Source organism: Zootoca vivipara, chromosome 7 (assembly GCF_963506605.1).
Source record: "Zootoca vivipara chromosome 7, rZooViv1.1, whole genome shotgun sequence".
Lineage (NCBI taxonomy): Eukaryota > Metazoa > Chordata > Lepidosauria > Squamata > Lacertidae > Zootoca > Zootoca vivipara.
In genome coordinates, this window is record NC_083282.1 from 94,403,896 (window position 1) to 94,430,631 (window position 26,736).

The 26,736-nt window shown below is 48.6% G+C and overlaps 1 protein-coding gene across 4 annotated transcripts; it reads right to left on the reverse strand.

Moving 5' to 3' along the window:
- Positions 1-1,102: 1,102 nt before the first annotated feature.
- On the reverse strand, positions 1,103-26,611 carry RPRD1B (regulation of nuclear pre-mRNA domain containing 1B). Of its 4 annotated transcripts, none has more exons than XM_035122468.2 (8): positions 26,306-26,609; positions 21,391-21,520; positions 21,133-21,225; positions 20,024-20,157; positions 16,911-17,023; positions 16,239-16,365; positions 15,087-15,262; positions 1,103-2,998 (listed from the first exon to the last, which is right to left on the reverse strand). In XM_035122468.2, the coding sequence occupies exons 1-8, from the start codon at positions 26,448-26,450 to the stop codon at positions 2,849-2,851; spliced, it is 1,068 nt and encodes a 355-aa protein (XP_034978359.1). In that variant the 5' UTR covers positions 26,451-26,609; the 3' UTR covers positions 1,103-2,848. The 4 variants fall into 4 exon arrangements, with proteins under 4 accessions (XP_034978359.1, XP_034978358.1, XP_034978360.1 ...); XM_035122467.2 differs by having other exon boundaries at positions 26,300-26,609; XM_035122470.2 differs by lacking the exon at positions 1,103-2,998 and adding an exon at positions 3,029-3,204 and having other exon boundaries at positions 26,300-26,611.
- Positions 26,612-26,736: the final 125 nt, after the last annotated feature.

The following is a 26,736-nucleotide window of genomic DNA, read 5'->3' on the forward strand; positions in this document are numbered from 1 at the left end:
CTTTGGAGGTCTTTAAGCAGAGGCTTGACAGGCATATGTCAAGAATGTTTTGATGGTGTTTCCTGCTTGGCAGGGGGTTGGACTGGATGGCCCTTGTGGTCTCTTCCAACTCTAGGATTCTATGAAAAGAGTTAGGGTCAATCCTTTGTGCACCAGTTGCAAGTGGGGACCTGGCTGGGGCCAGAGTGTCGCTTTAGATGGGACTGTGGGTTGATTCTGCAAGGCATTCTTAAGTACCCGGAGCCAGACCATCTATGCTAAGATTACCAGACATCCCCGTTTTCCAGGGACAGTCACCGGATTTACAAATCAGTTCCCTGACAAAATCCTATCATTCCTACTGAAGTTGAAGTGTCCCCGGATTCATTGAAAAAAAATCTGGTAACCTTAATCTATGCAAGTTGCTCACCTACTGAACTCTGGCAGAAACATTACATCCCCTGTCCTGCCATTTAATAACCTTCTAAATGGGAGAGGACAGGACTTAACCAAGGACTAGTATTTAAGAAAAAAAGCTCCTTCAAGTTACAGCACCTTTGCAAACCAGCAGCCAGCCAGCGTCCTTTGCTCATGCCCAAACTCTCCCAATCAATCTGGGTAACATTCACAGGTTTCCAGGAACCAATAATCAACATTTAAAGTTCCATAGAGAAAATAACTGCGAGGGTTTGATGGCTGAACTTAGGCACTTACCTGTGCTCTCTGAAAATGGAGTACACCTGCCAGCATCACAGTCAGCTGGCAACAAAACGCACCAAATTCAGAAGAAGTCGATTCAGGCCGTTGAGCTTTATGGACCCCAAACATACATCAGAAGCTGCTTCCCGAGTGGAAACGTGATAAAAGGCACTCCTGCTTCCAACCTAAATACACTTGACTAAGCATCCATATTTGGGAATTCCAAGATTTTCCAGAGGGGCAGCCAGATGAGTCTGAGGCAGCAAGAACAGCAGTGTGTCATCCTTGCCTCTGATGAAGTGGGCTCTATCCAAAGAAAGCCAATAAATGTTACTTTTCAGGTGCCCAAAGATGCCGTTGTCCAAGCACAGGACTTTGAAACACACACGGTAGAGCCCAGCAATAAAAGAGGCACTCGCACCTGTTGAACGACACCCTCTTTATTCAAAAATATATTTATGAGACATTTCAGAATATACTGCTGCAAAAATGGCAGCCTATACCTCTAAATTTATTTCTAGATCGATTCATATACAGATTTAAGAAAATGTTTGGGGGAAAAGAATGTGGATTTGATCTCAAGGGAAGATCTCGCATGGAGCACCGGCTGCCCTGCCAGACTCCTGCCCCTCCTTGACCCTTTAAAGCAAATCAAATTCACAGGATTTCAACGACATTTAAAAAAAATTAAAAAGTGGAACATGTGGATTGCCTAATCTGTGCTCCTGTGTCCAAACCCTCTCCCCTCCCCCACAATCCCCCAGGGATTTCCCCATAACCCCCTGATCTATTTAGAGGGAAATAATATTGCATGGAGGACTCTCCTGCCTCTGATAACGTCAAGCGGCATGATGCATGCTGATGTTTGTGGCTCGATATGGCACATGCAAACACACACTTGCAGGCCCAATGGAGGGCAGAGGGCTCTGGGGATACAGCAGGGTCCCAGGGGAGGCAAGGGGGAAGATCAGAGTGTGAGGGATGGAGGGATGGCCCTTGTGGGCAGTGGAATGAATTGGAGCTGGGAGGTTTGTTTTCCTTGGGGAGGGGGAACTCCCAAAGAATGGGGGACCCCAAAACAAAAGGAGAACAGCTGCTATTACTGCAACATAAGTCTGCCTACTTCAGATGTACAAATATTCTTGCACTGCTTGTGTAGTGAAGGGAGAAGGGAAAACACGAATGGGATTTCGACTAGGTCCTCCAGATGTTGTTGGACTCCCCAACTGAAAGGCCCAATGATGAGCTGGAGATCAACAGCATCTGCAGGGCTACAGATGCTCCCCATCCCTGAGACAGACCAGCAATGGGCACATGACCACAGCTATGCAATTCCCGGCTCCTTTAATGGACTTTACATGCCAACTGACTTTCCTTGGACTAAGTGGACACTTGCAACCTACTTCTAAGCTCAGCCCATCTGCTTACAGCAAAGAAGAATTTTTACTGAGGTCTCAGAGCCTTCTTAAGAGTGTCACACATCCCAAGTGGGTGCACTTTGAGAATTCCCACTGCGGGATGAAGATAAGGGAGCCTGAGTAAAACTGACATGTGCTGAATGAAAGACAAAGGGCAGAGCTGGTTGGAGGAGAGGGGAAAGAGAAGCAGAAGTTTTGCCTGGGCCAGGCAACCTCCTTTTGGTCACCTGTGTGCTGCATGTCTCCACGCAGCCACGCCATGAGAGAGCAGGAGCCACGCACTGAGATGCATCCGCAGAACGGAGGCCGTATGCGCCCATGCCAGAATTGTGAGGCCCAGAAAAACCAAGCTTGACACACACCAAACCAATTCGGAAACAATCCAGTTCTTTTTTTTATATGTGGGGAAGGAGAGAGAGAGAGCAAAAGTGTAAATCAACTTTTTCCCCTTTTGCTTAAAAAGCTCTCAGAAGACGACACACATGATTTGCACAGGTGGTGGTGGAAACTGGAGGTGCTAACGGGGGCAGCCAAAGGTAAACTGAATTTTCTGCCCAACACGGGGGCGCTTGCCTCCTTCCTTTCGAGAGCGAGCCATGCCCGTCCCATTGCAACAACGTGTCCCGCAGAGGGTCCAGGGAGAGTCTTCCTATGTCCAGTCCTTCCTGTGTGGGAATTTCCGGTGTCCTGCGGGTAGTAACTGGAACTGTGGGTGGAGGGAGGGGAAGGGGGAGCACAGACACCCACGTGCCCTAGTCAGTTGAGAAAAGATCCCCAGCAGATGGCAAAGGTGCCAAGCCGCCCGTCACGTTGGGCAGCAGCGACAAATCGGGGAGGCTCTGGATGTGGGATTTGAGCTCTTTGCGGACCTGAGTTACCCGAGCAAGCTTCTGTTTGTACTCCTGGGGGGTGGGGTGGGACAAAGGAAGAAACAGAAAACACAAAGGAAAAAATGAATTAGACAATGCTCCTGTTTCCCCATCATCATCCTCATCTTAGCTGCAGTCGAGAGATGATTTGATGATGTGATTGCCATTTATAGCCACGGGCAGAAATTCTACAGCTTCATCTCTACGTTGGACCAAGTGGAGCCACAGCAAGTATCAGTCTAAGGAGCAGAAGAAACAGGAGTCGTGGCAGGAGGAAGAGGAAATCAGGAGGTGAAACACGAAATGGGCACTCCTTCTCCACACAGCGGCAGGGACAAGGCAGGCAATCCGAGACATATATTGTTTGCACAACACTCTATGCTTTCAGAAATCAGACGGGGTTGGACTGACCAAGACTGGGGGAATGGGTGGGCGGGGTCTGCAGGGCCCTGAGCAAAGTGATGGGTGAGGGGGCAGGGGAAGAGGCCCAAGGAGCTCATCTCATCATGACCTTGGAAATCCTGCTCAACCCACATGCAGCTCCCAGGGTACAATCCAGGCTTATTTTAACAGCATTTGTACATGGCTTAAATGCTTCTGAACAGTTTATGGCCTGCCAAAAACACAAGCGCACGTGGGCTTTGTCACAGATGCACTAAAATGTAATGTGCATGTCCGGAATACAAATTGTGGTGTGAGAAGTGGTCTTTGGATAGTGTCAGCAGTTTTGCAGTGGGGAAAGTCTTAATGCTCACCGTCGAGTTTTCTATGTGTAAAAAAATCTTGTGCCTCCAACCACAGGCCACACACAGGTTTAGCATTCAATCAAGAGCATTCTGGGGGTGGGGTACAGCTAAGAATTTCCATAACGCTGCCCCCCAATGCTTTCCCTGTGCCCTTGTTCCCCCCCACTTTGTTCCTATCCAAACGCTTTTTGACCCAGCTGCTTCTGCCAGAAGAGGGTGCAGTGCTGTGGGAACACAAGGGAGAAACGTGCTAGGAGGAAGGCACGCTTGGCAAATCCACTCCGTGATCAACTCCTGCCCGGAAACCAATGTCCCCACTGTGGAAGGACGTGTGGATCCAGAATTGGCCTCCACAGTCACTTACGGACCCATTGTTAAAATCGTGCTTATGGAAGACAATCTTACTCTGCTACGAGGGATCGCCAAAGAAGCAGCAGCAGCTGTGGGAAACCCAACCCAACCTCCTGAGCCACAACCGTAGCTCTGGTTGGCTTTCTTGGCTGAAGGTCCAGGAGACCCTTGTCCCGCAGGAAGAATGAGGCTACTGACACACTGACCACTTTACTCTTTTCCAAAAAGGCCTCCTTGGAACTGGGCGAGGAGAGTGTGGCTCCTCCTCACCACATTGTCTGCCAAACAACGGTGTAAGAGCTCTCCATCTCCAAGCCATCTCCCATCTTTCCCTCCTGCATTCAAGGGGGTTGGGCTAGATCATAGGTCGGCAACGTCCGGCCCATGAGCCGGATGTGGCCCATGAAGGCCATTTATCCGGCCCACGGACTGCCCCTGAACCAAGCCACCCGCTCGGTGAGTCCCACGCATGCTGCGCTAAACCGGCGCAGCGCGGTTTGGGGACTTGCGCAGCCTGTGTAGCTGCTGACATGCACAGAAGCGATTTCCGGCGCCGCGCTGCCCATGTCCGGGGCACCGGAAATGGCTTCTGTGCATGTCCCGCCCATGTGCGGCCCACGGACGATAGTCCGTTTGAATCCTCTGGCCCGTGGCCGGAAAACATTGCCGACGCCTGGGCTAGATGGCCTTTTGGGATCATACAATTCTAGGATCCTGGCTTTACAGCAGGAATAATGCAAAAGCCCCCGCTTCGACTGGGGGCCTCTAGTGTGCTCTTCTCCCCGTTTGCTGTGGGAGCACTAAATACATTCAGCAACAGCGGCTGATGCACAGATATGGATTTCCTTTAACATGCTATCGCTAATCCCTGCAGGATTCCAAGGCTGAGGAGAGTGGCAGGCCACTCTTTCATGGAGATCTATGTGAAGATGCACAGCAGTAGACGGGATGATTGCAGAAGAGGCACTGCAGGTTTCATCAAGCATAAAATAAATAGCTGGAGGTTCTCCAGCAAAAGGAGGGAGGGAGACACTGCCACAGCACCAGCTCAGGATGTGGCCCGGAAATGGGACTCCAGCAGCGAAGCACCAGGCAGCTCCTGGGCAACGAAGGCATTTGTTGTGGCAAGAGACCCCTTCATCACCTGCACCCACAAGCTGCCCTGGGTTCAGGAAGCTGCAGTTATGGGTGTCAGAGCTCTAATTGGGATGACGGGTGTGTTGCTGTTCAAACCCCTCAGCATTGCCCTCCAGCTTTAGCCCTGCAAAAACCAGGAAGCTTCGCAGTGGGAGGCAGGGAGAAGGAGAAGAGTCTGGCCTAATGCACAGCCAAGAAGGATACACGAAAAATGAAGAACAGCATTTCCTTTCCAATACACAAAGGTCCAGGAGGAGACAAGCAGAGCTAGTGCTGGAAACAGACCCCACCCATCTTCTGCACATGCAACGTGAGATATGACCAGTGGTGGGGTTCAGCACCTGTTGGGGGGGGGTGCATGGGGCCATTCTACTCTCATGGGTGGCTGGGAGCACCCTGGGTCAGCCCCCGACCCAACTTGATATGAGAGCCACATTCAAACACCTCAAGGGCCATCACATGGAAGAGGGAACAAACTTGCTTTTCTCCTGCTCCAGAGGGGAGGGTCAGAACCAATGGATTCAAGTTACAAGAAAGGAGATTCCGACTAAACACCAATAACTTTCTTACAATAAGAACTGTTGGACTGTGGAACAAAGTCCCTCGGAAGCTTGTGCGCCCTCCTTTACTGGAAGGTTTTAAAAGAGATCGGATGGCCACTTGTCAGGGATCCTTAAGGTGTGATTTTTGCACTGCAGGGGGTTGGACTAGATGATCCCTGCGGTCCCTTTGAACTCTACAATTCTATGATTCTTTGCCCCTTTGGTATATACTCTGCCAAAGTCATTCCTGCCATTGCCAAAAACGTACGCTGGAAGAGTGTAACAACTGAAGGACAAGCTCTCCTGGCTTGCCTAGGGGCGCAGACAGAAATGGGATTTTATCGTAGCTGAACATGCTCACAGACAGGAGGCTGACACAGCTGAGTCTACAGATAACTTCCTGCCAAGAATCCGCTGCTTGGAAATTGTAGTACATGACTCTGAACGACAGTGATGGATGCGGCACTGGGAGAGCCAGGAGGGAGAGGTGGCAAGAGCTGCAGGCCTATCCTTGCTCTCCCGCACCCAAGAATGTAGGGGGGGGGTGTCCGTCAACTCATCCGGCCAAGCCTGGGAGGGAGCCCACAACTACCAGGGAGGGCACATTCCAGGAAGGATGCTCCATTCCTCCAGTCCACTTTCTCCACCCCCCCCCCCAAAGTAGGGCAGGGCAGCAGAACAGAGGGCTCAACAGGGAGGACAAGGGAGGTCCTTCCTAGAAGTCAGCGCTTCTTCATTCTCTCACCAGAGATCTTAAGAGCTGGAAGGGACCCGAGGGTCATCTAGTCCAGCCCCCTGCAATGCAGGCCTCTCTTGAAAAAAACACTCAACTGCATACAAGTGTATATATCAGGCATGTACCTGCTCCAGGCATCCTGCAAGAGGGTGAGCATGCCCGTGAGCAACAGGGAGCATTTCAAGGTCCTGCTTCCCAACTAATCAACAGCTGCAGTCCACTCCCCATGCTCAGGGGGCTTAGCTGACCCAAATCCTTCTCCCCTTTCAATTCTCACAGAGCTTTTTCAGGATTACATTTAATCCCAAAGAGGCACCTGATGAGAAGTGACAGAGTGCTTAACCTTGAGAAAAATCTGTAAATTATCTTCCAAGCAACTGTGGTAAAAGAGAACCATCACTAGAGCAGCAGAGTAAAAATTCTTTGTGCCCTAACACAACTTTCTGGAGAGGCACAAGGAAATTACCCCAAACTGCATTTTCAAATGGTGTAGCCTTAATTTCACCTAGAGCAGGGGCTTCTAAGACGTGGTCCACGGACCACTGGGCTTCATCCAAGCGATCTGTGGCATGCCTCAGGATTGTGCATGAAGATGGGAGATTGGACATCCATCGCATTACATACTCATATTGTTTTTTAATTGTATTTCTTTGGTATTTTTATTGCTTCTTTGATTGTATCATGATGTGAAAACATTACAGTTTGATTATCGTTTTATGGCATTGCAATTATTCCACATCATTCCATGGAATAAAATACAATACATAATAAATAAAAGCAGCAATTACAATGCAATTAGAAACCATGCCAGTACAATGCATTACAATTGCTACGACTGGCAGAAAAATCATTACGTGGTCTGCCAAGACCCACAGCAATTGTGGGGCAAAGGGGATTAAATCCCCTGATCTAGACTGGACAGAAAGCTGGTGATGGACTTTCCTTCACTGGGAGGCTTTTCAACAGAGGTTGGATGGCTGCCTGTCAGCGATCCTGAAGCGGATTCCTGGATTGCAGGGGGTTGGACTAGATGACCCTCTGGACCCACTTCCAGCTCTACAATTCTATGATTCTGTGGCACTCATGCACAAGCTGTGGCAGCGCCGAGACTTCCAGCCATGCTCTCTCACCCGCCTTACTAACCAGAGTACAGATGACGAACAACAAGCCATCATAAATCTCTGGTGTTCAGCCCATTAACCAGTCACTGACCCCTTAAACCCAGTGCTAAAAATGGTTGGTCTGCATCCACAAGGGAGGCACATTACCCATAAAAGGAAACAGCCAAACCAAAGTAGGAAAGACTTGGCTGATTTTTTTTTAATAAAAAAATTAAAAGGCCTAATTGAGCCCGGCTGTTCCTGACTTGCAGGGATCAGACAAAGTAAACACTCCGTGAGTTATGCTCAATTCCCATCCCAGCTGAGATTAGGTTATGGGAAATTCCTTCAGAAGATCCAGACGAGACACACTAAATCAGATTCACCATTCAACATGGGCCTTTTAAAAAGATGCCGTGGAGTCTGAGCTAATAAAGGAAAAGGCAGCCTTCAGGGCTGCTAACCTGCCACTGAACGTGTATGGCAGAACTGAGATGCAAAGCAAGCAAGGCAGGGGGTGGGCAGGTGTTGGAGATGCTTTCTGGGAAAAGGGGCTCCACTCCCTGTCCACATTTTAATGACTACTTGGGCTTCTCCCTCCTTTCTGCTAATTTCAAAGGCTGAAGCTGCAACAAAGAACTGCACACTTGTGGCTTTAGATGGAGGCCAGCAACATTACACACACTTTCCATAGTTTGCTACATCCATTATAGTTATCTTCTTTTCTCTTATCTTCTTGGACTTCCCCACACATCCTTTCATGGGTTCTTGTTTAGTCTTTGCTGAGCTGCATTTCCTTAATTACACTCCTCTTCTGCTTGTTTTTAACTGTTGCTCATATGTCTATGGGGACGCAGATGGCGCTGTGGGCTAAATCAGTGGTCCTCAACCTTGGGCCTCCAGATGTTTTGAGACTACAATTCCCATCATCCCTGACCACTGGTCCTACTAGCTAGGGATCATGGGAGTTGTAGGCCAAAAACATCTGGAGGCCCAAGGTTGAGGACCACTGGTCTAAACCACTGAGCCTAGGGCTTGCTGATCGGAAGGTCCGCCAACCTGTAATGGGGTGAGCTCCCGTTGCTCAGTCCCAGCTCCTGCCAACCTAGCAGTCCGAAAGCACGTCAAAGTGCAAGTAGATAAATAGGTATCACTCTGGCGGGAAGGTAAACGGTGTTTCCATGCACTGCTCTGGTTTCGCCAGAAGCGGCTTAGACATGCTGACCACATGACCTGGAAAAACTGTCTGCAGACAAATGTCAGCTCCCTCGGCCAGTAAAGTGAGATGAGTGCCATAACCCCAGAGTTGTCTGCGACTGGACTTAACTGTCAGGGGTCCTTTACCTTTTACCATATGCTTGGAATTTCATCTAATTATTGTATTTCTTTAAATATTCTCCAAGCTGTTCCCACTCCTCTCTTATATCTGCCTCATCCTGATTCCTTATCTTTGCAGTCAACACTGCTAATTCCGCATATTCTATTAACTTACTAGTCTCATTCAGCCCGTTAAGAAAACGGGCGCTAGAGGTGCGACGGGACCGCGGCCTTCCCTCCCTTTCTGCGTTCGGCCGCGGGGCGCGCCGGGAACGCAATTAAACAAAGCGCTCTCCTGTCGTGTCCCGCGGCCTAGCGCAGAGAGGGAGGGAAGGCCGCGGCGGCCCCGGAGCCCGATGCCACCATCTTGGTCCGCCGCCGCAGGGGGACGGGAGGCAGAGGGTTGAGGGGGGGGAGAGAGCACATGTGTGTGCATTAGCGCGGACACAGGGACTGGACGCAGAGACACAGGGACTTTATTATATAGGATTCTGCCACTCTTGTTTTGTAGGACTATTTTTGTCCTTCCTCTTTTGAACATAAATTATTCTGGCCGCTGCTGTTGCGTTTAGGAAGAGGCCAAGTACTTTCTTAGGTATTTCACTCTCTATAATATTCAATAGCAACATCTTTGGTTTTTTTGAGGAATAACAACTTTAACATCTTTTTTAGTTCTGAATTCATCATCTCCCAATACTCTTTGGCTTTCTTACAACCCCGCCACATATGTATAAAAGGGGAGGGACCAACTTTCAATCACACTTTGTTCCAGATACCGGTTTACTTTTGATGTCAATGCCACCCCACCCACAGCCCAAAGTTTGGAGGAGAATTTCATTCATTTTAAGTACTTCCCAGGTGTCACTGGGATCTCTTTGCTTAAAGCAGGGATGGGGAGCCTGTGATCCTCCAGGAAGCAGGGCCAGGGGTCAAGGAGGACGGGAGCCGCAATCCAGGTGAGGCTCAGAGTTTCCCCATCCCAGCCTTAAAGGGAGATAGGATGTGAGTGGCGCCATCCACTATAGAGCCAGCTTCAAGGTCCTTGTATTAATTTACAGAGCCCCCAACAGCCTAGGTCTATGGTAGTAAGTCAGGGACCGCCTGAACCCTTCAACCCCACCTTGAGCACTGAGATCACCTGCTGAAATGCTGCTGGTCATTCCCTGAGTTGGTGAGGCTCACTTGATAACAACAACGTATAGAGCCTGTATTTTTATACAGTCGTGCCTTGGTTGTTGAACGGAATCCGTTCCGGAAGTCCGTTCGACAACCAAGGCGCGGCTTCCGATTGGCTGCGGAGCTTCTTGCACTCATTTGCAAGCCGCGTAGGACGTTCGGCTTCCAAAGAATGTTCGCAAACCAGAATGCTGACTTCCGGGTTTGCGGCGTTTGGGATCCAAAACATTCTGACTAACAAGGCGTTTGGGATCCAAGGTGTTGTGAGCTGCCCAGAAATCTATGGATAAATGGTGGTATAAAAGTTTAATTAATTTATTATTATTAATAATAAAATTAGTGTGTACCAGAAATTCAGCAGGCGCCTCCTGTGCCAACTTTTGAACACCTGCTGTAAACTATGCAGGCAATTAATACTACACCCTTCTACAATGGTTAACTGATGTCTGCTTTTACTTTTTTATGTTTTTATTGTATGTTTTTACTGCTGTAAACCCCTTTGATATATTTTTTACCACACAACAGTAGACAAATATTTTTTATAAATGAATAAACAAACCTTTCCTGGCCTCCCTGAAAGCTGTTTACAAGGGCTGAAATGCAGTGTCTGTGCATTATCACATTTTTAATTTTGAAAAAGAAAGAACGAAATGGAATAATGTAATAAGGAATGAAGAGTAGTAAGCAATAAAAGAGGGGATACCATAGATAGTTAAGTTAGTGTAAATCAATTACCGGTATAAGGACGCAAACTGCCTGCTACTTTGCCATTCCAAAACTGAATGAGCAGGGCTCATCTTTCAAAATCTTTGTCATAATTGTTGATATGTTGCCTTCCTGCTGCACATTAGCTTTATCCGCAAAAACAGTCTTCCAAGGTTAATTCAACCACTCTGGGAGTTTACTTTTTCCGAAACTGAACAATGCAGAATTTCACTGTTCTCAGTAAGGTCTGAGATTGTGTTCTACATGTCAACTGTGAATTGCATCCTCCATATGCACACTGTGTCAAGGACAGACGCCATACCCTTTTTTATTTTGCATCTTTTCAACCCAAACCCACTGCTTCTAAAGGTGAAACTTGTCTCTTTTTTCCCTAATGAAGATTAAAACCCAATACTTTCCCCTCTGCTCCAGAGTTAGCTTCCAGCTAGTCTCAGTTGGCAATATGTCCTGGTTTGATTAATGCTTTGGTATGACAGAGCCCAGAAAGGGTGCTCAAGAGCCCCCAGGCCCTGCTATTTCAGGTCCTTGGCCAACAGCCTGCAATGAGAAATCACTGGCACTCCACGTAAATAATATTTAGTTGCAGGATCTGCCTTGACCGATGAGTGATTATGTTAGCAGCTTCTAAATTTGAACCCCAATGTTTAGATAGCCAGCTGTGGTGCCAGAGAACGGGATTAACTGTTTAATTACTTGGGTGAAAAAAATCACTTTGAGAACCTGGAGCACCCTGAAGATGCCTTATTTGATCAGAGCACTGCAGACTTTTCCTGACTTAGCAAAATAAATCCCAATTTAGATTTGCCAGAGGGGAGCCAATTTTCTCCTCCCAACTCATTCCAGAAAGTTTTTGGCCTTTCAACGCAGTTTTTCTGAGAACAAGGGGTTGGCTTTCCTACGGTAGAGACCTTGTGCCATAAGGGGCAAAACAAAACAAACAGGGCATTATCCTGGAGAAACCTATACTGAGGATGTTTTGCCAGAGCGCTTGAAACACACCAAGTTGTACATTTACACCACCCTTTGCAATCCTCCTAAGCCAGGTCCCAGAAAAGCAGCAAGAGAAGAAGCTGGAGGATTCCTTCATACTGAAGGCAGTAGGCTAATGATCTTACATGCATCAGTCAACGTTGTATTTTGGCAGCAGTGGTAGTACCAGTGACCTCAGCCACCACAGCCCCATTCTTAAGGAACAATCCTGCTCCTTAACACCGGCAGAATAGGGTTATACCAGACTTGGGAGGCTCCCAAGGACCCAAAAGACTTGGGACTTCAAGGAGAACTGTTTCCCTTACGAAGTGGCTCACGGGGTGCAAACGTGAATGGCAGCCTTGCGCAGTTCACTAGAGCTTATGACTTTAGCACAAGTGCATCAGTTGCACTGCTGTGCCAGCCACGACTCCTTGAACCCTGGGGGTGTTTTGCTCACGTCAGGGACAAAGCGGCGCGTTTTCAAACCATGCGCTGCTCCCCCTCTTATAGCAGATTTCATCCGCCAACAGCCTCAAGAAGAGCTGCAGTGCAAGCACACTTGTGACATCTGCAACAACATGTACAAGTTCAAGACAAGAGCCAAGAGAAAGTAGCGCTCTGAAAAGCAAGGGCGACATGTAGCTTTCCAGACGACAACACTGGCCCTGGGGCAGGACAAGAGGCTGTCATTGGGACAACCTGCTTAGCACTTGCTGTCTCCTTCTGGACAGCTCTGCACTCTGCAGCAACTCACGTTCCGCCCAAGAACAGCTGCTCCTAACAGTCACCACTGACAGCCACAGGAAGCCCTTAATGTGCTAGCCAGGGGCAACGCAACAGATGGCAGAGTGACATACAAGCAGAATCATTAATTATGTTCCCGTAATAATCCCGGGGTGCAGAGCAGAACATGCTGCCCTGCTGAAAATGGTACATCTCAGATAAATGACTCTCCACCCCGCTCATGCGCTCTCTTCCAGTGGCTTTTGGACGCTGCTGAGCTCCAGCCTGCTGCCAATGCCGTATTTGTCAGCTGTTTCCTGTGCTCCCAAGTCAAGCGGCTTTTTACGAAACCGCTTTTATCACCTGCCCACATGCGTGGTCACACGTCAGGTCAATAGCAATTCAAAAGGGCTTCAGCTGAACTCGCAAGATGGCAGCAGGCGGTGAGGTTGGAAAAGCCGAGCACAGCAGATCAAGTGAACCAAGAAGAGGAAAGTTACCGGCAAAGTGCAAGTTGGGGGACTCTGATAATACTGGGGAGCTGGCCTGGACTTAACGCCAAAGCAACCCAGAACCCAAATTTCCTTCGAGGAATATCATGTTTCAGGAGCTCCTTCTTCCAAGAGAAGTATCTTGGTATTTTTAACATTAACTATTAAAACATGATGCCTTCTGTTGTATACAAATAGCAATCCAAACACACACGCTTCCTATGCTCAAGCTTTACACACAAGTCTGCTGCTATCTCTCTCTCCCCCAGAGGAGCACAGAATGCCTTCCATCAACAGCCCAATCTGGACAGGGAAAGCCTAACTTCTGCTGCACATGCTCATGTGACCTCAAAAGTTACATTGGTGCAATAAACTATCTATGGGACTGCCCTTGAATCATAGAATCATAAGAGTTGGAAGGGACCCCAAGAGTCATGCAGTTCAATACTGTTGCAGCTGGAGCAGGTTGCTTACTAGGGCACGATGGTCTGAGCATACAGCTTCACACGTCGGTATTTATCAGCTACGATTTCTTTCTGGGGCCAATTCAAAGTGCTGGTAAGCCATATATGGCTCAGGAGGACTGCCTCTCCCCACACGAACCAACCCAGGCACTGCATTTGTCGTCTGAGGCCCTCCTTCTCCATGCACCTCACCCAAGGGGGGAGGGGACAGAGGGTGGCCACATAAGATGGACCTTTTCGGTGGTGACCCCGTCTGTGGAATGCCCTTCTCCAGGGAGTCTCACCTGGTGCCATCATCGTCTATTTCAAGGCAAAAACCATTTTCATTTACCCAGCAGGCCTTTTGTAAGGCTTAGAGGGAACAGCCACCCCTCATCAAATCCAGCTCTTCGAATGGCTCGGACAACAGCAGAGGGACAGGAGACAGGAAGGAGGAAGTGAGCGGAGCGGGCCAGGGCTCAGACAGCATACAAGAGCCCTTCCTGCAGCCTGGGATATCAGCGAGGAAGGAGGGGCCAGCAGAGAGTTCCAGCGGGGAAACAGCAGAGAGGCGTCCTTTCAAATTCACCCCGGAACTGAGGCGATCAGCGGCTCGCAAACACAGGGGGAGGAAATTTGGGGTCCCTAAACTACTCTGCTGGGGAGGAGCCGAAAAGCGCCATTGGGAGAATCTGATAGTACTGAGTAGACATGTTTTCATGAAGATCTTGCCTTGAAAATAACTTTCACAATAAAAGTACTAAAGACAAGATGGTTTGGAGTGTCGTTGCTCGAGGGTAGCCAGCAACCGCCCTGACACCTTTGGATCTTAACTGGGAGGGCAACTAGTCCTATCTGTGGCCTGTTTTAAGGCAAGGTAGGAAGGAGGTATTCCTTTAATATATATATATTTCTGGATAAGCATGTTAGGTATTCTTTTATCGCTGCTTTTATATTTGGTTGCAGTGTTCCTGTTATTTTTATTATGTTAGACATACGAAGACACTTTTATGTAAAAAGCAAATAAACAAAAGGCAGCGAAGAAGTGTGTTCATGCATGTGCCTGAACATGCAAATGGTCCAAGTATGGGTGGGGCCTGCAAGTGCCAAGTACAACAGCCTCATGTGTTGTCGTCTTGGACTCTCCCAGCAATCCTTCTTTCCGGCCATAATGCACAGGGAAGGTCTACATGCAACTACCACCCACACAAACACAAATATCATGCAATGACTATTAATAAATCAGGGCCCCTATTCAGGGCTGCTGCTGCTGCTGGTGGTGGTGGTGGTTCTACGTATCTTCAAGCAAATGCAGGTTGGAAGCCCCATGCCGATCTTCCCCACACCACACGGGGAAGCACATGACCCTTGCCCACACTTTGAGACCATTCCTGTGCTCAGGCCAGTGCTTGAACGCTCCTAGAGTCACATCACAAGCAGCATCACATTCTCCTGCCCTCAGTGCACACACCTTGAGAGGCCACAGTCCCCAGCTTCATGCCCACGGGGTGGAGGAGGAGGCACAGGTGTGACTGCTTCAGCTGTGACCGTGCAAACCACATGGCCGTTACTGGGCCTGTGGGTTAAGGCAACCCCAGAAGCCAAGGCTGACTCGAGAAACTGACACGTCTAAGGAAGGACACTGCTCGGCATCTACTCACTTCTAGCTTTTTCTCCTTCTCCGTCAGCACGTCCTTCTGGTTCTGGGTGTACTCAATCAGCATGCGTGCCAGCTGGCGCCGGTCTTCCAGCTCTGCCGCCAGTCGCCCATTGTACTCTGCTAGTAGCAAACATGCCTCGTCCACAGTCTTCGAAAGGCGCTCGGCAGCCTCTTTGTCTAGGCACAAAGGTGGCAAATAATCGACACTGACTGTGTGCAAAAGCCTTTGTGTGGGTGACAAAAAGCAGCTCATCTGGGGTGAATTCCAATCAAGCGTGGATTTCACAAGGACCAGCAAGCAACACACTTCTTTAAGCACTGGCAGAGGAAGACAAGTGCAGCTAGCCCAAAGTGTCCTTTCTTTTTCTGGAAGGCCAAGAAGTCAGGGTTAGGGCTGGCTGGCTGCAGGTGATCCAGGAAGCAGACCGGCACATCTGCAGGGAGGGGTGGTCCCAGAGCCAAGGTTAGCAAGCTGCTAAGGCCTGAGCAGGCCGCTTTAGAGGACCTGGGGAAGAACATCTGTTGAACTGAGAGCTGCAGTGCTGAACTGAAACTGTGTGTTGGCTCTCTTCTGATGAGCAGAGACAGCAAACTCTACTGCTTAAATGCCTGATTCAGCTCCGCCCGGGCCCTACTGTGAAGAGAGCTATGCTACCACAGTTGCCTTGGGAGTGAGGCTCCTATGCATTAGCATAGGACACACTGCAAATTGTGGCATCCTTTTCTCCACTGGGAGACACTGTAAGCAGTGATGGAGGAGGTCATTGAAGGCAGTAGTTCAGGGCCAGAGACAAACAGAAATGAACAAATGTGTCCTGGGCCTCTCACATATTCAGTTAAAGCAGGGCCTCTGCGCACAATCTGCAGGTCTCCCCTTACAAGGCAACGATCCCCTTCAGCGAGGAATGTGTCAAATGCTCTTGCCACACAAACAGCAGCAGGCAGGGCTTGGCATGTGGCCCAACAGAGTCCATTGTCACATTGGAACAGAACAGAAAGGGGAAAGGCAGGTTCATATTTGTCTTTTGGCATCTGAGGGTGAAGGAAACCCTTAAAAATCAAAGCAAGCTAGTCTTATTGGGCAGTTTCCAGGTGCAGGAAAAGAGTCATGTCCTGCCTTTTGCCTCCAAGTGTTGGCACTTGGGAGCCTCACCTGTAATCTTCTCCAAGAGTGACACGTCCTGAACCTCCTGGGGAAGAGAAGCAATTTTCTGCCGCACTGTGGCATCTCCCGATGCTGCGTTTTCCAGATCTTGCAGGGCTTTGATCAAGTCCTCAGTCTGCACAGTTGAGACATTAAGAGACTGCCATGATCACTTTCCCAGGTCATGTAGCCAGCACCACTTTGCTTCTAACTTATTCTTCTAACACACGTGCCACTTTTCAAAAGCTCTCACCCCACTCCCCACCCCTTAGCCAACAAGCCACCCTTCAAAACCAAATTACAATCACAGAATATTTGAACCCCCATTTATGGCCCACAGAACAGACAGCAGAGCAGGAAATCTGAGTTTAATGAACTTCCTGGAATCATCTACGGCCATATATAAATTAGAACACACCATGCTGGGTGTAATATACTGTCTCGCTTTGGGCAATTTGTTTTATTTTGCTTTGACTGCAGCCATTTTATGGAATAATATTTGTTTTATGTTCCGTTTTAGTATGTTCCATGCTCTTCCTTGAGTCGTGAGGGCCTGTTTCTGAGCAAATACACAGAACAACACTGGTCCTCCTATTGCATTTGCTAATAGCGCCACCATGTGGCTCTCTCTTTAGAATCCAGGGCCTTTTTCTCTCTCAATCCTTGGCCTTCCAGACATACCAAAAGAGGCCCAGCGTTGGGGTCCTGCGGGGAGTAGCTCCCGGGATAATCGTCATCTTCTTCTTCTTGTATCTGCTGAAACGTCCGCTTCAAGGACTTCTTCTCCTCTGTAACTGAGGAAAGACAGAGAGAGACAGTCACATCCTGTAAGGAGACATTGTTCCAGTGGTACCCTTTGAAAAGTGTGTGTGCATGTGTGATGAAACCTAAACTGATTTGAAGGTCAAAGTCTGATCAGGTTCATCTTTTAAAAAGAAAAGAAAAAGCTTAAAACAGAAAAGCTTAAAACAGAAGCCAACCTCACATGCCATAGTGTCCTATAGATCAGGCTGAGGAACGAGTCTCCTGCCTTCAGGGTTGTGAGAAAAAGAAACGGGAAACCACAGAGGCCCCCATTTCCCCTCATTTCAATTCTGCACTGCTTGGGGCAGCTTTGGGGGTGGCATTCTTTGCCACTGGTTTAAAGGTTCTGGAAGAATCAAGAAGGTGTGAACAACTTCAGACTGACATATCATTAGGCCAAACTCCAGAATTTTCTATATTTTGTATGCATCATCTTCTCATGAATCTGACTTCCTTTTTTTAAAAAAGGAAAACTCATCCCACAAATTGCCGAAGATAAATAGAACACTGCAGATACAGTATAGGAGGAACCAGAAGAAAGCTGGGGAGGCAGGCACCAAAAGTAGAAAGTCAAAAGGCTTCCCCATTCCCCTCAGCAGATCCTTCTCAGGCTGAATTGCTGGGCGATCTCAAGGTGGCGCTGTTGGATTCCTGTGTCTTCTTCCTCTGCAGACCAGACAATTAAAGAGCCCCGGGATGCCAGAAACCCCTCCTATCTAAGGTAGAGGAGGACAGCACGCAGAGGCTTTTCAGAAAACATTTTGGGAGGCTGGATGTCCCGATTCTTTTTTTCTTTGGACAGAACCCCAGGTTTGCCCAATACCAGCCCTCCTCCTCCTTGTATACAGAACTACTGGCATGTTTTTGCAGGTGGGAACCTGGGCACAGATGGTGAAGAGCTGGAGGGCAAGGGATGGATGTTTGGCATGTCCTCAGCAATCATGCCTGGAAGGGGAGCAGCATCTGGCAGCACCAGGAGAAAGACGAAGCCCAAGCTGGTCAGAAAGCATTTGCTGCCACCATCGACAAAGGAAGGGGTCAGGTGCTTCTGGCTGGCTTCCAGGGTGCAAATTAAACCCTCCTGAAGCTGGCGGGCTCCTCTTCTTTGCCAAGCCAGATCTTCCGACTAAGAACTTGAGGAAGGCCAGCTGTTCTGAGAGCACTCTGTCCCAAGCACCCCTTTCAAGTGCCATTACGTTGAAAAACAGAGCATTAAAGCTCATAAGGAAAGGGTAAACCACCTGAGAGCAGATGAAGCTGCCTCATATGCGACTTCATGGGGAGGGGGAATGCTTTGGGCAACTGCATGCTGACACTCTCCGTTCCTATCACAGGAGTAAACATGTCAGATTGCAAATCAAATGGGACAACGTAACCTCCTGCTCCAGTCCCAGGATGACAGTTGAATGGTGCCAATTTAGTGAAGGATGAATGAACGATGGGGGGAAGTACCCAATGGCCAAACTAGTCATGATTGGCTCAAAAGCTGCTCTCAGTTTATAGACATCTGCCAGGACTTTGGGCTTAACCCAGCCTTCTCTGTAACCCAGATTGGGGGAAGTCACTACAAGGAACCATGGAGACCTACGGCATTGCCAAATAATCATTAACAGACAAGAGTTCTTTAGAACACGGTGACTGCCACCACGGCTACTGCCATAGCAGACATGTTAAAAACAACTACAGTCCCTTCATTCCCATAACAAGGCAAGCTTCAGAGCATAGAATGGTCTTCAGGAACCTTGTGATTTGGGGAGCAGCCAGAACTCAGCAGCAAAGCATAAGCTCTGCATGTAGAAGGTTGGCCTCCAGTTAGAAAAGGAGTGGAGAATCTTTGGCCCTCCAGATACTGTTAAGAGTTCATCTCCCATCCGCCTCAGGGAGCAGGTCTTGGATGTTGATGGGAGTTGTAGTCCAGCAACTTCTGCAGCACCACAGCTTCCCTGCCCAAGTTAAAAGGATCGGATGGCAGCTGATGGGAAAGACCTCTGTCTGAGGCCCTGAAGAGATGCTGATAGTCAGGAGACAAATACAGTGGTACCCAAACGTCACAAACCCGGAAGTGAGCGTTCCGGTTCTCTCTCTCTCTCTCTCTCTCTCTCTCTTTTGGAAGTCAAAGGTGTCTTGAGTCCTGAGCTTCCATTTTTAGTGTTGCGCTTCCATTTTTAGAGAGATCACACTGATTGGGCTGGTGAGGAGAAGCATCCCGGCAGGGCTCTGCAGCCCAGCTGTTTTGACAAGAGATTGAGAGAGATCGAAAGATCGCGCTGATTGGGGTGGTGGGGAGAAGCATCCCGGCAGCGCTCTGCAGCCCAGCCGCTTTGACGAGGGAGAGATCAAGAGAGAGAGATCGAAAGACTGTGCTGATTGGGGCAGTGGGGAGAAGCATTTTAGGGGTAGTTTTTCAACAGCCTGGAACGTATTAATCCATTTTGCATTACTTACTATGGGAAAGCATGCCTTGGTTTTGGAATGTTTTGGTTTTGGAACAGACTTCCAGAACGGATTAAGTTTGAGAACCAAGGTACCACTGTAATATGATCTGGTACAAGGCAACTTCCTATGTCTCACTCTGGCTGTTGCCTGTCAGGGCCTAGAAACCCCCCTGGGATGAGGGACCCTGCTCCACAAACATAACTTACAGAGAAGCTGGAGGGACACTGTGTCTACACAGTGCAGATGTGAAGACTGTCACCAGTTCAGTTACAACCAAGCAGGAGCCCCTGAGCGCAAATAACTTGAATTCAAATGGCCATGAACCACAGCTGGGGATCCTGTGGCCCTCCAGATGTTTTTCAACTCCCATTTATTCCAATCAGCATGACCACATGACCTGGGATAATGAGGGTTCTCATCCAACAACATCTAAAGGCTCCCAGGTCCCCCACCACTGCCGTAAACGCACCATTCTTTGCTCCTTAGCAAGCTACCTTTTCATAATGGCTCAACTGGAGTCAAGGATGTTTTGAAAAAGCAAACACTTTTTTTACCTTTGGGTTGGGGGCTATTGGAGTCCTCCAAAGACAGTTTCAGCTGCTGTATGAACTCACTGCCATACACACTCCTCTCTTGCCAGATGTTCAGCAATCGTTCCAAGGGCTTTTTGCAGCCCTCATCTGCCTCTCTGGAAGGTCAGAAATTCCAAACGTCAGAAAGGGGTGGAGAGAGAACACACACGTGGGGGAAAAGTGGTAGAGAGGGTCCACTCCATTTCTTCCCTCCCACGTAAAATGTTTAAGGAGAGACACAATCAGAGACAAAACAGGGATGAAACTGAGCTAAACCCGTTAGGCTTCCCAAGTAAGGTGTTCACCAGCATGCCATCCATTTATATCAATAGGCAAACAAATTTGAAATATGCAATTTCAAAGTAAAAGGATTACTTAAGTCATCAGCAACACATCCAGTTAAATATAGAGTTATCCAGAACACACTTGCTCACTTATTCCTCTGGGTGTTCTAGATATAATCAGTTTGCAGACTAAGGTCTTCTCTAAATAGCTCCACAGCCTTTAAGTAGCTGATAACATATTGTGTGCCAGGAAATGACACGTAGCTGCTCATTTGTAGCTTGCCCCACAGTGAGAGAACAGTCGCTCAATGACAGATGGAGCGAGCCAAGCAGAAAGGCAATCTGGAGAAAAAAAAATCTGATAAATCCATAGCATTTGAGAAGCTGACCTCACTTAAAATGGTGTTCAGACAGAGCAAAGGCACGTGGAATAACTAGCAATTGCACAAGGCTGCCAACTGGGGGTCTGAAGGAAACAAGCTGAAATTTCTGCAGGGAATACTCCAAGTGGTAATGCGTTTGCCACAGTTATAACTCTTCAAATAACAGATCAAAGGAAAGTTAGATTTGCTGAAATCTGAAAAGAACACTTGTGCAGCGCAGGATGATCAAATATAGTGTCCAGCTCAATCCCAAAGGAGCAAAGCAAGCGTGCATTAAGGAAGCCCCTTCGTGTTTTTGTAGTACAGTAGGTGTAGAGCCTGCAGGCCTACTGCTCATGTTTCAGCTGCAGAGACCAAACCCTCCTCCCCAATCCTATTGCAGGTCTTCACCTGCTGAAGGACAACATGGAGGGAGACAGTCTACCTTTTCCAAGGAGGGTGTTCCAGAGTCTGGGAGCAGCTGCTGAGAAGGCCCTTTTCCATATCCCCACCAGGCGTGCCTACAAGGGTGGTGGGACTGAAAAAAGGACCTCCCTTAAAGATCTGTTTTTGTTAACAGCCTGGCTGCTGCATTCTGCATTGAACGAAGTTTCTGAACTTCACAGATAGCCCCATATGTAGCGCATTGCAGTAATCCAGCCCAGAGGTTGCCAGAGGCATTAGAAGAGGTTGTTATACATACCTGGCAACGTGTGAAAAAGCATCCACCAGAACCGATTCAAATTCCCTTGTAAACTCAGGCCCCTTCCTTTTACTGTTCTGGATGACATCATTGGCCAAGTATAGGAAAGTCAGTTTCCTATTTGACTTTGCTAGAAAAATAGAAGAGGAAAAAAAATATCTGTATAGCATGTTTAGCTCTCAAGTCACCCATCAGTCATTTTCATTCAGTCTCACAGCCACCCTTGAGGTCGACATCACAAACAAAAGCCAAGTTCTCATTTCATGCCCCCTTCTTTAAAGCCAGCAGCAGATCTACACTTAACCAGAGCAGGACTGCAGAAGCACAACAAGGAAAGACGTCTTGTGGCAACTGAAAGGCCCAACTGATGGTTTATTGTGGCGTCAGTTTCCACAGGCTAGTATATATTTCATTTCATGCAAGGTGACCTCCCAAGCTGGCTTGCTTTGTTCTTGAAGATTCCTGTGGTTAGCCTCAGCAACGCCATGCTTTCAAGACAAAATAGCTCTCAATTAGCCTATTTCAAGTCAGATGGGTGGCTTACAAAATGAAACAAATCTTGTTTTATTGCATTTCATCTTGTATTTTTATTTATATTATTTTAAATGCAGCATTAAATAATCAGGCATGACCAAAAACAAATCAAAGGAAACAAGCAAATATAAAACCATTAAAAGCTTAAGAAAATCATAATGTCCTTTGCAAAAAGGAACTTGACCAGGGGTCGACAACCTAAGGCCCATGGGCCACAACAAGCGGCCCATGAGGGTCGCTTAACCAGCCCATGGACCCCCACCGCCTGCCCGGTCGGTTCCCATGCGCCGTGCTAAACTGGCGTGGAGCAGAGCGGGAACCGCCTTCCGCAATGCTGGCCGGCTTCCCATTGGCTGCAGGAAGCTCCTGCAGCCAATGGAAAGCTGCACGTGTCTCCTCTGCGCCGGAAATAGCTTTTGTGCATGCGCGAATGCGCACTCTGGCTCACCGCGGCGTCTACAGGACCATGAACCGGACCAAGCCACAAAAACTTTGCCGACCCCTGAGCTAGACCAAGCACTCGTGGACTTTTCAGGAAAAGGCATTCCACAACAGAGGGGCCACTGCTGAAGAGGCTCTTTCAATGACTCATAGTCCCTTGCTGAGCCTCACTTGCTGGGAGCATTCAAAGAAAGGCATTCGATTTAGAGCTCAGGGTCTGGGTAGGCAAACACCAGGTAAACTAGGCCCATGCATGGACTGTTGAAGATTCATTCCCTGTGTCTGCAGTCAAGGGATTGTTGTCTATCACATGACGGTATATGTTTTCATTCCACAGAGTGGGAAGTGACGGAGACAGGATGCTTGTGTTGCTGTGTTCCATGAAGTGGGACTATTGTCCTTTGTTCTTTCTCTTTGCTGTCTGATGCTAGAGGGAGCCATGTTGCAGTGCTCCAAGTGTATTATATGTAAATAAACGTAGATTAGCCAAAATGCTGAGTTGCTGAGGTCTGTTACGCAAATTGTGAAGACTCTGCAGATCCCTAAGTGTGCTGATGTCTCCAAGGCATCAGTCGCTGTGATGTTCGGGCTGGAGAAAGCTTTTGAAGCTCCCGAACGATCGACCAGGAGGGAGAGAACATGCCAGTCGGGCATGTGTCTTTACCAAGGTCCTACTCATGTATAGGATGCTCCTGTAACATGGACTTGCCCTTCCCATATGCCCTGCTCATCCCTGCCCAAATACAAAAGGAGTCACTCTCTATTGAGAAACCATGCCAACCCCTACTTGAGCTTTTAAAACCATGGCATGGCGTGGTGTCTAAATTAACAAATTTAATAGAATTCTGCTGCCCTTGGAAAAGATTTAGGTTCCCAGACTTGAAGAGAAAGGAAGTATGGAGAGTTGAAGGGAAGAAAAAAGAAAACAGCTACCAAAACAGCATTTCTTGGCACCATCAGCACTTGTAGCTGCTGCTCATTATAATTACAATATTCCAAGAAGAGTTGTGTGAACTGCTTGGCTGTACTGAGCTGTTTCAGTGGTAATTATTTCAATATCAAAGCCAATAAATATGACTTATTTGTAGAAACCCTTAAAAACAAGCAAGCAAGTGGCATTGACAAGAATGAACTCATTGGTAATCACGGTGAAGGCTTGGGGAAAGGCAGCCCCAGAAAACAGCGTTGATGCTGACAGGCTGTGCGATTCTACGATATCTTTCATCCAAGCATGCCCTATATTGCTCAAACCTGACAGGCCACAATAACAAAGCTAAGCTTTTAAAAAACAACAACAGCCTGGTAGCCTCGTACCAAATTTAGAGAACACAGATGAGGGGTAGTGGCGGGGTGGGCTTATGCCCACCCCAGAGATGTTTGCAGGGGTCAGGAACATAACCCCGCCCCCCGTCGCAAATCTGCTGTTCCCTGTACTTCCTTTTTATCTGTTCTGAAGATAAAAGTTAAACTTCATTGCAGTGAGCCACACACATGTCTTCTTTGCACCATGCGTCCAACAGGTTCCACTCAATGCAAACTGGCTCCTTTGAGTCAAAATGCAGAAACTGCTTGGCATCCTAACCAAGGAAGGGTGGTTAACAAATTGATTATCAAAAATGCATGCCACAGAGCATCAAATTGACTCAAAAAAATGCATGCCACAGTGCATCAGAGCAGTAGTAGCACAGTCTTTATCCAAGTGCAGCTGCAAGTCTTCTGCCCTCCCTAATTCAAAGCATGACAATTTCATTAGAGTTCTGAATAGTTCATTAAGTTCAGAGTGACTATAGCGGTAAGTGGCTAGCATCAACCAGCACATTTTAAACTCCAAAAAAACAAAAGTCCACCTTAGACTCCAAACAGAGCTTTCTAACTGTAGAAGCAAGGCATCACCCCAAGGTGATGTGACCTGGTACCGCCGGGTGATGGATGGGGAGATGGAGTGAGTGCCACACTCCTGGAAGGGCACCAGCTACTGAGACCCAATTTAGGTGTGAAACCAGGTACCTGTATCTTTCTCTTACTTTACCAACTGAGGGATCACTACTTGCTAACAGTCAGCTCAAATGTTATTTGCAAATTGTATATTTTTAGAACCAGCAGGACAGGATCAAGAACAAACACTTGGCCCTTGAAGCTGAATACTGAACAATAGACTATACTGTGCACCAGAGAACAGACAATACATGCTATTCAGAGCAATTCAAGAACTGCACAGTTTAGTTTTCTGAAGATGTTCTGGGCCAATGTGTAGCTTGCCAGTTGCCCCTGTTGACTATTGACCCTAACAGGCCTGCAATTTTAAAACCCTCCCTTTCCCATACCAGGTTTACCCAGCACTAAGCAAAGAATCCCATATGGGACGCGGGTGGCGCTGTGGGTTAAACCAGAGCCTAGGGCTTGCTGATCAGAAGGTCGGCAGTTCGAATCCCCGTGACGGGGTGAGCTCCCGTGGTTCAGTCCCAGCTTTTGCCAACCTAGCAGTTCGAAAGCACGTCAAAGTGCAAGTAGATAAATAGGGACTGCTACAGTGGGAAGGTAAACAGCGTTTCCGTGTGCTGCTCTGGTTCGCCAGAAGCGGCTTTGTCATGCTGGCCACGACCCGGAAGCTATACGCCAGCTCCCTCGGCCAATAAAGCGATGAGCGCCGCAACCCCAGAGCCATCTGTACAATTAAAAGAAGGTCCTTCTCCCACATCAAAAGAGGCCATGAATACTTTAAAAACCTTAATCTGTCCCCCCCCCCTAATATGCGCTAGACTGTAACTGTTAGGAAGCTTTGTTTATCTTATTTTTTTGTATTGTTTTGTGGTGTTGTGTAAGTTTTATGATCTGTGTCGCTGTTTAAATGTGCAATTGTAATAAATGATGGGGTTTTTTTAAAAAAAGAGAATAAGGTTTTTTAAAGTATTCATGGCCTCTTTTGATATGGGAGAAGGACCTGTCTTTTAATTGTACAGTTGTGTTTATTGTAATAGTTTTTAATATTTCTATTTATTAGTAAAGTACCTGGGTCAAAAGCCATGTAGGGCTTTCAGTATCAAAATCCAGTGAAGCCCTTTCACAACTGGCAAGATATGATACCAGTGGACTGCTCCTAGTTAAAATCCCATCAGCCGCATGTTACAGCTCCCCAAGTGTCTTCAAGGGCAGATCCACCTACAGCACATATTAACAGCATGGGGGTAATGGTTCCCAGAGCTCCCTTCTGATACCAGCCCTGCAAGTAGGAGTGGAACCTCCACACTTCCAGCTCACAACTCACACAGTTGTTCCAGAAGGATGTTGTGAACAACGGGATCTGGAGAGACTCCATAGGCCTCCCCACTACCCAGCCCTGCTCTGGAAGGCTCTCCTACAACTCACCCTTCCAGGACGCTCTGGTTACGTGACTGTTCAGCCATGCTGGCATCTCACACATCCTTCCTAAAGAGGGGGCGTGGTGCTCTGGGCAAGCCACGCTTGCACACCCACCCGCCCTCGCACCACACTTGTGTGCTCTTTCCCAGGAGGGTGCATGCTGCTCTGATTACATGACTGTTCAGCCATGCTGGTGGCCAGAAGAACCAACTCCTAGGTGTGAAGTCCCGTAAAATATTTCAGGGGGGCGAAGTTGGTAGGAATTGCAATTCGAATGGTGTTTGTGCTCTGTGTTATGTGATCCATTATTCAACTTGGTACCCCTACGGGCAGCACGCTCGCTCACCCGCCCCCTCTGGTTACACAACGGCTCAGCCATACTGGCACCCTCTGCTTCCACTCTCTCCCAGGAGGGGGCGTGGCCTTCCGTTTTACGCGACTGTTGGGCCATGCTGGTCCCCCCGCACCTAGCCGTGAAAGGATGCAGAAGAGCGGGGACCCGGGGGAGAGAGAGCGAGAGACCCGCAGGCCTCCTCTCCTCCCCCCGGCGTCCTCCCCCCTCCCTCCTCCTCACCCTTACGGAGCTCTCGGTGCCAGACGGTGACGATGGGCCCGGCGTGCTTCCGGTGGTGGATGAGCCACAGGCTCAGCGTCTGGACGCTCTGCTGGGAGTTGCTCAGCTCCGACAGCTTCCGCTCCAGGGCCGACTCCGAGAACGAGGACATGGCGCGGCTGGCGGCGGAGGAGGAGAGGAGCTCCGCGCGTGGGCTCCGCCCGGCCTGGCGCGGCCTCGCTGGAGCGGCCCGGCCCCGCCGCCCTCCCGCCCGGCCTCCCACTTCGCCTCAGAAACGACCAACCGCCGCCACAAAATGGCCGCGCGCCCTTTCACCCCGGCGCCGCGCGAGGGTCAGAGGGCGGCATGCTACGGGTGCCCGCGGGGGACAAACCACCGAGGAGGCGCAAGAGAGAGCGGCGGCCGCTGCTGCTGCTGCTTCGGCCGGACAAGCGGCG

Excerpts from the sequence above, each read along its gene's own strand:
- RPRD1B (XM_035122467.2), bottom strand. The coding sequence starts at position 26,450 with ATGTCCTCGTTCTCGGAGTCGGCCCTGGAGCGGAAGCTGTCGGAGCTG. Across the intron at positions 21,521-26,299 it reads GCACCGAGAGCTCCGTAAGG|CAAAGTCAAATAGGAAACTG; the intron begins GTGAGGAGGAGG and ends CTATTTTTCTAG. Across the intron at positions 17,024-20,023 it reads CAATAGCCCCCAACCCAAAG|TTACAGAGGAGAAGAAGTCC; the intron begins GTAAAAAAAGTG and ends GTCTTTCCTCAG.